General features: G+C 53.7%; 1 protein-coding gene across 3 annotated transcripts; it reads left to right on the forward strand.

Moving 5' to 3' along the window:
• Positions 1–3,641: 3,641 nt before the first annotated feature.
• ELOF1 (elongation factor 1) lies at positions 3,642–8,655 on the forward strand. Of its 3 annotated transcripts, XM_024745672.1 has the most exons (5): positions 3,642–3,774; positions 6,207–6,340; positions 6,521–6,591; positions 6,854–6,959; positions 7,922–8,655. In XM_024745672.1, the coding sequence occupies exons 2-4, from the start codon at positions 6,225–6,227 to the stop codon at positions 6,916–6,918; spliced, it is 252 nt and encodes an 83-aa protein (XP_024601440.1). In that variant the 5' UTR covers positions 3,642–3,774; positions 6,207–6,224; the 3' UTR covers positions 6,919–6,959; positions 7,922–8,655. The 3 variants fall into 3 exon arrangements, with proteins under 3 accessions (XP_024601440.1, XP_024601438.1, XP_024601439.1); XM_024745670.1 differs by lacking the exon at positions 7,922–8,655 and having other exon boundaries at positions 6,854–7,515; XM_024745671.1 differs by lacking the exons at positions 3,642–3,774; positions 7,922–8,655 and adding an exon at positions 6,060–6,110 and having other exon boundaries at positions 6,854–7,515.
• The last annotated feature ends 2,236 nt before the right edge of the window (positions 8,656–10,891 follow it).

The raw sequence follows: 10,891 nt of genomic DNA on the forward strand, positions 1-10,891 counted from the left end.
AAGTCCTGTGCCAACTCAAGGAGCACCCAAAGGAATAAGGCAGGATAGACACACGCCCTCCTAGAGGGCTTCCTTCCAGCTCAGGGGACAATGTCAATCAGCACACGGCCATGGGTAGAAAGATTCCTTGTAGGAAGCAACCTAAGTGTCCATCGATAGATGAATGGATAAAGAAGATGTGGCACATATATATAATGGAATATTACTCAGCCACAAAAAGAAATGAAATTGAGTTAATTGTAGTGAGGTGGATGGACCTAGAGTCTGTCATACAGAGTGAAGTCAGAAAGTCAGTAGAGAATGGACTTGAGGACATGGGGAGGGGGAAGGCTAAGCTGGGACGAAGTGAGAGAGTAGCATTGACATATATACACTACCAAGTGTAAAATAGATAGCTAGTGGGAAGCAGCTTCATAGCACAGGGAGATCAGCTCGGTGCTTTGCGACCATCTAGAGGGGTGGGATAAGGAGGGTGGGGGGGAGTCACAAGAGGGAGGGGATATTTGGATATACGCATGCATATAGCTGATTCACTTTGTTATACTGCAGAAACTAACACAACACTGTAAAGCAATTACACTCCAATAAAGATGTTTAAAAAAAAAAGGTGCCTTGTAAATTACAGGAAATAAGATGGCAGAATTCCTGGAGACCAGTCACAGAGTCTCATCTCTTCCCGCTTTTCCTGAGCAACTGCATCTGATTCAACCATCATGGATACTATCATCTCCCCACTCCCCTCCTCACACCAGGTGCTGGGCCTGGCACTGGCACCCTCACTCAGCCAGGAGGTTGTCAATGGAGAGTCAGGCCACATCCACCCTCTCAACAGCCTCCAAGGCCAAGACTCGTGAATAGCAAGGTGAGAAAGCCGCCTTGCCAAACAGCAAAACGCACTGCCATCAAAACAGCATGACCCTGGCTCCGGGAAAACGTCCAGAGGGAATCCGGAAACAAATTCAAGAACACATGAGAACGTGATGTAGGTTAAGGTGACATTACAACTTCCCAGGAAAGATGTTATCTGCCTTGTCGGTTAGCCCAGAACAAAACACAACCTGAACCCTACTTCAGACCGTATACAAAAATGAATTCCAGAGGAATCACATGTTTTAGTGTAGAAATAAAATACAGTAGAGTAAATCAACTACCCTCCAAATTAAAATAAAAATTAAATTAAAAAAATACAGTGGAAAACGAACATCCACCCAAAGATCTCAATGAGACAGTACATAGTAGCTTTATTCCTAATCATCCCAAAATGGAAACAACCCAAATGTCCATCAGTAGGTGAAAGGATAAACAAACTGTGTCCATCCATACAACGGAATACAACTCAATGATAAAAAGGAACAACTACTGATAAACACAACATGGACATAGGGAATTCCTTGGTGGTCCGGTGGTTAGGACTCCACGCTTTCCGAGGACATGGGTTCAATCCCTGATGGGGAACTAAGATCCCACAAGCAGTGTGGCCAAAAGAAAAATGGACACGTCGCAAACGTACTGAGCTGAGTAGAAGAAGCCAAATTCAAAAGGCTATGTTTTGTATGATTCTGTTTATGGGACTTCCTCAAAAACACAAAGCTGTAGAAACTGAAAACAGATTAGTTGGTGTCAAGGGCTGAGGGTGGGGTAGGGATTGACTACAAAGAGACATAAGGAAACTTCTTGGGGGGATGGAAACAGTCACTATCATGATTGTGGTGATGGTTTCACAGGTGTATGTATATGTCAAAACGTGCCGTTTATTGTCTGTCAATTATATCTCAATAAAGATGTGAAGGAAGGGAGGGAGGAAGAAAGTGAGGGAGGGAAGGAGAGACAGAGAAAGAAAGAGGAGAGAAAGGAAGGAAGGAAGGAAGGAAGGAAGGAAGGAAAGGGAGAGAGAGAAGGAAGGAAAGGGAGATAGAGAAGAAAGGAAAAGGGAAAGAAAAGACACAGAAAACCTGTGAACCTGGCAATCATGACTACGGCGGTCACACAACAATTATCTGTATGTGTATTGACCACTAAGTGGAAATAGCAAGTTGCAAGGTAACATGTATGGTATGATCCCTTCCTGTGTGTATCCAGGTTTGTACAAGCACGGAGAAGGGGTCCTCCAGAGAGGCACTGCCAAGGGTTAAGCTTGGCAGTTCTGAGAGTAACACTGCCCTCTAGAGGACTTCTTGGAGATAGGTCTATTGGAAATACATCGATAGATCTCTTGACAAGTTATTTTCCTAATCGCTCCAATGAAAGAGCTCTTATCAAGATTGCCAGGGACCAAACACTTGCCAAAGTCAACAGTCAATTCTCTTTCCTCATCTTACTCAAACTCGCAGCCACATGTGACACAGCTGATCACTCTCGTCTTGAAATACCTGCCTCTGGAGGCTTCTGGGAGAGGGCAGCCCACGTCTTCCTCCTCCTACCTCACTGCTCTGCCCAGTCTCTTGCTGGCTTCTCCTCCTAACCTCTAAGGCTGGAGAGCCCTGGTGTCCTTCTTAGCCCTCTTCTTTTGCTACACTTTGCCCCTTACCCCTGAAACCATGTGACCTCCTCTGGCCCCAAGACTTTAAATAACCTCCATATGCAGATGACTCTCAAAATCACATCCAGATCCTTCTCCTGAGCTCCTGGCTTCTCTTCCAAAGGCCCCTTCCAGAGCCCCTCTTGCTTGTCTCAGACTAATCACAGCCTAACACAACCCTTGACCACTCCTCCGAATTATCTCTCTTGAGCCTTCCTCATCTGAGTAAGAGGCAGCGCCCAGGGTCTCCACCCTTGACACTCCTCTCTCCTTCACTCCCTCTTAAGTTCTATAGGTGCTACTTCTGTCTGTGTGACTTCCACTCAGGCTTTGGATTCCATGCTGAGCATCGGCCTCCCAGGGAAGCCTTCTCTAACCTCTCGTACTAGTTTGGCAGCCCCCTCCACCATCACATGCTCTGAGATCCACACACCCGCTTCTGCTGCGCTGAACAGTGTAGCAACTGATCCTTTATATTTCTGTCCAGCCTCTTCACTACATCGTGGGAATTGTGGAGCTTTGTTTTCCCCTCCCCCAGCCCCTACCTGCCTGTCCAAACTCACGTATTATAACTTCGGCACTCGAAGTGTGGTCCTGCAGACCAACAGCACGTATGGCACTGGGGACCTAGTTAGAAAGTCAGACTTCCAGGCCCCACTTCTGACCTAATGAACCAGAACCTGAATTATAGTAAGATCCACAGGTTCTTGTTAAAGTTTGAGAAGAGCTTCTTACAAGCTTCCCCCGTTAACTCTGATTCAGCCATACTGGTATCTGCCGTTTCTTAGCACTGAGATATCTGAACGTGCCCGACATAGGGGAGACCCAGGTGAGCGGCGAGGAGCTGGGGCTTGAAGTGGGAGAGAAGGCACGTGAAGATGCCGCAGCCATGGGAGAGGCTGCCTTTCCAGTGCTGCTATGGCCCGGTCCACCGCTCCTGAAACGCGGGAACTGCCACCGAGGAAGCTCACTAGAAGTAGCGGCTACTTGTGCACCAACTGTGAAATGCGGTCCAGCCCTCGCGCACGCGCACGGCGATCCCGCCTCCGGGCCCGGAATGAGAGTACAGAGAGAAGACTTACCCTCTGTGCGTGCGCACACAGACACTGGAGGAGGCGGGGCTTACTCGCTGGGAGGTCCCGGCCTCGGGTGAGTGAAACTGAAGGGGAGAGGAGGGATTTCCGCTTCCGCCGGGAGCTGGAAGTCACTGTCTCCCGGGTGAACGAGGCTGTCGCGAAGATCGTTGGCGAGTGCAGGTGAAGGATCGCGCGGGCGGGCTTTGGGGACGGGTGGGACTGGGCGCTCTGCGACTCCGGGGCGCTGACTGGGAGGAGGGGCCCAGGGCCCAGGGCTTGGGGGGCGGCCCATCGGGGAACTTGACTCTCCCGGGTCCCAGCGGGTCCCAGCCCGCTGTTCGGAGGCCTGGCTTCTACCGGCGGCCGGCGGGAGGCGACGCCGAAGCCTCGGTGAGCCTGGAAGGACGGCCCACCGGCCTCCTCTTGAGTCCCGGCAGAGTCGGTGGCTGAGCCCTTTTCCAGCCCCCACCTTGGCGCGCTTTGGACTTAGATCGCCACAGAAGTACAGTCCGAGGCCCCTGGAGTTTTACGTGCAGGCCAGACTCCCTTTTCTGGAGTGTGGTTGGCGGGTGCTGTAGTCACCAGGGAGAATGAGATTCTGGGGCCCACCTGTAGCTTCTGATTCAGGAGACTTGTTTATATTCAACAGTTATTGAGCTCTTAATGCATACCAGGAACTGTGCGTGCTGGGGTTCAGCAGTGGGCAAATCATGCTCCCACCCGAACCCGAAGAACTGACATTCTAATGCCGGGAGATCTGGGGGTTAGGTTCAGAAATCTGCATTTTTTGAGCACCCCCAGGTGATTCTGGTGTGGGTGGTAACCAGGGCCAGGCTTTGGGGGGAAAAATTCAACAGAACACTACCCCTGTACCCCCGAAGGTGAGAGCCTGGGCTGCAGAACTGGCTCCGGCTTACTAAAGCCTACTGGGTCTTGTAGGGTCTGGCCGCTGCTCTCCTGTTGCATCTCACACCCATCTCCCCGTTACTCGCTGGGCTTCAGCTGTACCAGTCTTCTTTCTCTTTCTCAAGAAAAGCTTCTTCTGCCTTGGAGCCTTTGCAGTTGTTATTCCCTCTGCCTGGACTACCATGCATGGTCGCCTTCTCTTATTCAGGCCTCAGCTTAAATGACTCTTACCCAAGGGTTCTTCCAGCTCCACCCTTAAGTAGCCCCGTCCCAGAAGCGTTCACTCAGCCCTGTTTCATTAACCTCATAGCACTTACCTATATTGGAAATTATCTCCCTTATTAGTTAGCTGAAGGGTCTGTCTTCCTCCACTAGAATATCAGTTGCACAAAAGCAGATACCTTGCCTGCCTTGGTTGCAGCAGTGCTGTGGTTTACTGTAGGCTTGGCATTGGTCATTCATTCATTCAGTAAATCTCTGTTGAGAGCCAGCTCTGTGCCACGAGCTGTTCTAGGCGCTGGGGATACAAAGAAAAGACAGAAATCCCTGCCCTCGAGGAATTCCCATTTGGAGGGTGCTGGGCAGAGTTAGAGATGCAGGGAGACCAGTGAGGATGCTTTTGTGATAATACAGGCCAGAGATGACTGGGACTCAAGACTCAGACCACGGAGCTGGCCCTGGGAGTGGTGAGAAGTGGTCAGATGCTGGATGTCTTTTAAAGGTAGAACAGTAGGGTCAGGATGGGATAAGGGGTGTGAGAGAGGGCGAAAGGAATTGAGGATGAGTCTAAGGTTTTTGGAAAGATGGACTTGCTGCCTGTGGGACAACACATTGAGGTGTTCGGAGCTCGGTTTTGGACAGGTTCTGTTTAAACGTTTGGTAGCACCGGGTAGGAGTGTGGCTGAGGCAGGTGGCCAGGGGAGCCTGCAGTTCAGAGAAGACATCGGTGTAGAGGAGGCATTTGAAGCCCTGACGCTGGGTGAGATCTCCATGGAAATGAATGGAGATGGAGAGGGGAGGGGTCCAAAGACTGAGCTTGTGGACTCACCATCATTAGCGAATTGATGGGGTGAGGATGGGGTTGCAGAGACTGCAAGAGGGTGGGAGAGCCCTGTGAGAATGGTGGGAGGAGGAACCGGTGTGTCCAGTACCCTGAGGAGTGAGGACTGCCCCTTGGGGTGGACAGCATGGAAGGGGCTGTGGAGAGAGGGTAGGAGGGAACGCAGACAGCTCTGCTAGAAAAGCTCACAGAGAACGAAGGGGTGGTTTTTAATGATGGGAGAGGTCCTAACAAGTGTGTTTGTTAATGATCCAGTAGAGAGAGAAAATGTGATGGTGGGATCCAAGGCACAAGGTAGCAAATTGTTTTTGTGGGGAGTGTGGACGTTCTTCCATAGCAAAGGAGAGAAGGTCGAGTGGGTGGTCCTGGGGACTTGTGGATTGTGGATGTGGTCTGACTACTTCTGTTTACTCAGTGAATTGGAAGCACCCTTAGTTAAGAACAAGGATATTGCATAGAGAGTGGTCTTAAGTATAAGTGAAACTCTGGTCTTTTTCTGGCAGGCTGCTGACCTCTGCTGTCACGGAAGAATGATGCCAGAATCGGGGAGGTAGGGCGGGGTGGGGATGACCGCTTCCTACAGCGTCAAGCCAGAAGGACGCGTGGGTCCCACGAGTTGCTGACTTCTGCCCCCATCCTCCCACAGGTTTGCCCTCCTGCAGACATGGGGCGCAGAAAGTCAAAACGGAAGCCACCCCCCAAGAAGAAGATGACAGGCACCCTAGAGACCCAGTTCACCTGCCCCTTCTGCAACCACGAGAAGTCTTGTGACGTGAAAATGTGAGCGGGGCCCAGGATCCTGCCTCACGGGGCCGGCCCTCTCCTTCCTCGGTTGGGAGGTGGCTTCCCCCAACCCCCACTGTCTTCCATTCTGTCCCCAGCCCTCCTGGTTAGGGGGATTGTCACCCACAGACACAGGCCCTTTCGTTCACTAAGTCCCCGCATCTCCTCCTGTTCCAGGGACCGGGCCCGCAACACCGGAGTCATCTCTTGTACCGTGTGCCTGGAAGAATTCCAGACGCCCATCACTTGTATCCTTGGGAACCTGGGCTTTTCCCAGGGGGCGGGGGCGGGGCATCAGGGCTGCTCTGCCCAGAGTGGGCTGCTCAAGGGCACCCAGCCCTGCTGCGTGCCCTGGTGGTGTGGCCACCGAGAGGAACCAGTGCCACGTGCTGACTTACATGGGGTGACAGGCTTCAGGGCGAGGGTCTGGCTAACAGTAGCGTGAACAACAGAAGTATGTATAGGAAAGGGGTCCAGTGCTACCAGTTGCCCTTGACCTCAGCGGCTCAGATCTGTCGGAACCAGTGGACGTGTACAGCGATTGGATAGATGCCTGCGAGGCAGCCAATCAGTAGCAGCGCAGAGGACCCACTCCCTTGGCAGCCTCACCCGCTGGGTACCAATCTAGAGACATTCCAGGGTCCAGGGTGTGGGTCCAGGGCCTCTGCAGCCCTGTGTGTGTGTGTGTGTGGAGTGAGTGTGGGCATGGGTGTGAGTGGGTGTGGCTGCAGGTGTGACTGTGGGGGTGTCCTCGTGGGCATGGGGTAGAGTTGAAGGGTTGCTGGGCCCCAGGGGCCTGAACTGCCTCCCTTGGCTCCAAAAGCCTTTGACTTACTCCCTCCTCTGGCACCTGGCCCCTGGCTTTGGGGCCCTGGCTCCTCCAGGGACCTGTGTCCTGACATTGTAGGTGAGGGCAAGCCCAGCAGAGGCTGCCTCGGGACTCTCCAGCGTCTTACCCCACCTCACCAGCACTTGTCCATTTGAACTGGACCAACTGCTCATCCTCCTTCCCTGCCTTCCAAGGTGTGTGGCCTGGGATTCGAGCCACAGCCCCACAGGCCCCCTGGCAGGGCGGCCTGTTTTCACGTTTGGCCACTTTTGTAGAGGAGGGAGGGGCTGGGTTGGGGATAGCTGTTGGTCACCAGCCCTTAAATAAAGCAGCCAACGCGAAACTCCCAGCTCTCTGGTTTCCTGGGCTCTGGGTCAGACCCAGGGGCTCAACGAGGGAACGGGGGAGACTGAGGCATTCAGAGGTGGCCTGGTGGGCCATTGGAAGGGGTCAGCCCTTCAAACCGTCCGTTTTATCCACTCTACAAGCATTCAAGGTGAAACCAGGGCAGTGCTGGGCTCAGGGGACAGGGATGAACCCACAGACATCTGGCCAGGCGTTTACATGTTTATGTCTGATGTTTACAGTCACAGCAGAAACCGGGGCCAGCAGAGCCCAGGGTGAGGATTGGGGGGGGAGCAGTCAGAGAAGGCTTCCTGGGGGACAGCCTGAAGGAGCTAAGGCTCAGGGGCCACACTGGGCCAGAGGCCAATGTCAGGTTTGCCTGCCTTGCCCCCATGTCGCGACAGCCGCCCTGAGGAAGGAATGAGGAAGGAAGATGCTCGCAGATGAGGAGACAGGAGGTCACCGGCCAAAGGTCCCACAGCCAGAAGACTGCACAGCTGGGGCCTTGAACCCAGGAGGCCTGGCTTCACAGCCCAGCGTCTTACTTCCTCCTGAGTCCAGGGTCCAGGCTAAGGGAACAGCTCCTGGCTTCCTGGGGGGTGGGGGGCAGTGGGGAGCACTGGAGAAGAGTAAGGGACCCTTGTCCTAGGGTCGTGATGAGCCTCTTGGAAAGCTGGAGGTGGAGCCAGATGCACGTGTAGGGTGTAAGAAGAAATGCTTGGGCTTTGTCCGTGGCTCCTGGCAGGAAGCTTCTAAAACCCTTGGAATTTCCTGAGCAACTGGAGTACTTTTTGTCATCCATAAAGAGCCCCTTTTGATCACAGGTGAGATTATGCTAATGAAGTGACTTAGAGTTGGGCCCTAGATAGTCTCAGGAAGGGGCAGGATGCAGAGTAGGAACTCAGTCAGCCACACCCACCAACCTTCAGGAAGGGGAAGGGACCTACAGATGAAGCACGCTATGAGGACAAGATTTGGTGAGCTTCCGCCCTTGGTGAACCCAGGGAGGTGCTGGGACACTTGGAGAGGGCATGGAAGCTCCACCCTCCTTCCTCATACCTTGCCCTAGGCATTTCTTCCATCTGGCTCCTCCCGAGTTATATCCTTTTATAATAAACCAGTGATGTAATAAGTAAAATGTTTCTCCGAGCTCTGTGAGCCACTCTAGTAAATTAACCAAATCTGAGGAGGGGGTGGGGGGGGCCCCGATCTCCAGCTGGTTGCTCAAAAGCACTGGTAAACAACCTGCACTTGTGATTGGCAGCTTAAGTGGGGGAGGGGCAGTCTTGGACAGAACCCTTATCCAGTGGGATCTGACGCTTTCTCCAGGTAGAGAGTGTCAGAACTGAGTTAATTGCTTGGTGGTATTGGAAAAAACACACCTTAACAAGGCCGATGGTGAGACCCCAGATGGTCTCGTGGTGTGGAGAGCCTGACACTTTGGCAGTGTGGGGCAGGTCCATCTCCTCCACCTGGCCTCGTGAGCCTGGGCAGCAAGTGACTTGTGCTTTGGCTTCCTCATTGGTACAGTGGGAAGGATGATGGAACCTTCCTTCCAGGGCCACGCTGAGGATGGAGGCACCTATCATGATTACTGGCACAGTTCGAACAGACTCAGACCCACCAGGGCAGCGGGGGATATGAACGGCTGAGAAGATGCTGACCAGGCCAGAAGCCCTGGCCACCAGGCCCAGCCACTGAGTCTGGCATGTGTCCCCCAGGGCCCTCTCTACCCTGACATACCCCTCCTTGGTGTTCCCACCTCCCCCTCCAAGGCCCCAGGTGGGGTCCCCTGGCCGAGGCAGGACCCAGCGGACACAGGCAGAGTGGTGGCCAGGTGGCGGGGGGGTGGGGGTGGGGGATGCCCTCTGGGGTCCAGGGAAAGGGGGCTCCTGCCAACCAGGGCCCGCCCACCCCAGTCTTACAGACCAAGTGCTAATATGGTGCTGTTTACCCAAGAAGGCAGGGCCCTAGGCCAGGCATGGATCCTCCTCAGCATAGCTTCCCCGAGCTGGCCCCATGGTAGCAGGACTTTGGGTAGCAGGACTTAGGGTAGCCAGGCCAAGAGCGCCTGGAATCCAGTTTATGAGGCCCCAGGGGCCGTGTACGTCTGTGTGAGCGGGTCTTCTGATGTCTGTCTCTGCAGGTCCCCACATTCCAGCCTCGCCCCCTGCCCTGGGGAGGGAAGGGGAGAAGACCGCTGTGCCCCCAGCATGGCCGCATCCTCTCGTTGGAACCCTGGCATTTGATAGCTTCTGGGCAGGTTAGCTGGGGCCCACATCACCGGGAGAGCAGGGTCCCCTCTGAAATGTGGGGAGGTTGGGACCTTGTCCAGACTTCTGGGATTCTGGGCTGGCAGGCCAGGCACCTGGGCCAGCTGCGCCCTGCAGTCAGCTACTTAACTCTCTGTGCCAGTTGGTAAAGGGCTATTGCCAAAGTGCCTCCACTGTGCCCATCCAAAGTGGGCACATCTTTCCAAAGTGCCCATCTTTCCCCACTGCCCTGTCCCCTCCCACCTTCCCACAGTCTACTTCAGGGCTAAAGGGTTCTCCCTGCCCACAGGGGCCTCCAGGACCTGGCTGGTTGTCCATTCTCATGGTCAGTACCAAATGTCATCCCCTGTCTGGAGGCGTCATTTCATTTAAGCTCCCTGTGACCCCACAAGGTTCCATGTCCTCATTTTCCTAATGTGAAAACAGGCCTAGGGAAGGGAAGTGACTTGCCCAAGGTCACCTAGCTGGCAAGCTGCAGAACTGTGATTTACATCCCATCTAGCCCGTTCCAGCACTTGGCCTCAACGCAACCCACAGGCCCCCAGGGAAGGTACATGAGTGCTGAGCCTGTGTGTGTGTGTGTGTGTGTGTGTGTATTGTGTACCTGTGTGAGGGTTTATGTTTTTATGTGCCTTGACGTAGGAGTGTGTACTGCATGTGTATCTGTGTGTGAAAGAGTATGTGCACTAAGGCTGTAGAGAGCGTGTGTACACCATACACACGAAGTGTGCGTGCATGTGGATTTTGTGTGTGAGTCAGGAGCGGGGGGGGGAGCCCATCCTGGGTCCAGCGAGCTCTGTGAGCTCTGTGTGTGTACCTTAGGGTGCATGTGAGTGTGTGTGCCTGTGCAGATGTGTGTGTGGGAGATGGGGTATATCCGAGCGAGGCCACTTATGCGTGTGCTAGAGCCACACAGCCTCTGTGACAGAGCAGCCCTGAGTCCTCAGATGACTTTACAGCCATTTATTGTGCTCCAGTGAAGTAGAAAAAGAAAGTGCTCGCGTTACAAACACCGCTGTCACATCCCTTAACGCCAGCTGCAAACCAAACCGCGTGTGTCCGCTGGGGGTCTGGGCATGCAGTTTGTTCCCACTGTGGGAA

This window comes from Neophocaena asiaeorientalis, unplaced genomic scaffold (assembly GCF_003031525.2).
Source record: "Neophocaena asiaeorientalis asiaeorientalis breed wild unplaced genomic scaffold, Neophocaena_asiaeorientalis_V1.1 scaffold357, whole genome shotgun sequence".
NCBI lineage: Eukaryota > Metazoa > Chordata > Mammalia > Artiodactyla > Phocoenidae > Neophocaena > Neophocaena asiaeorientalis.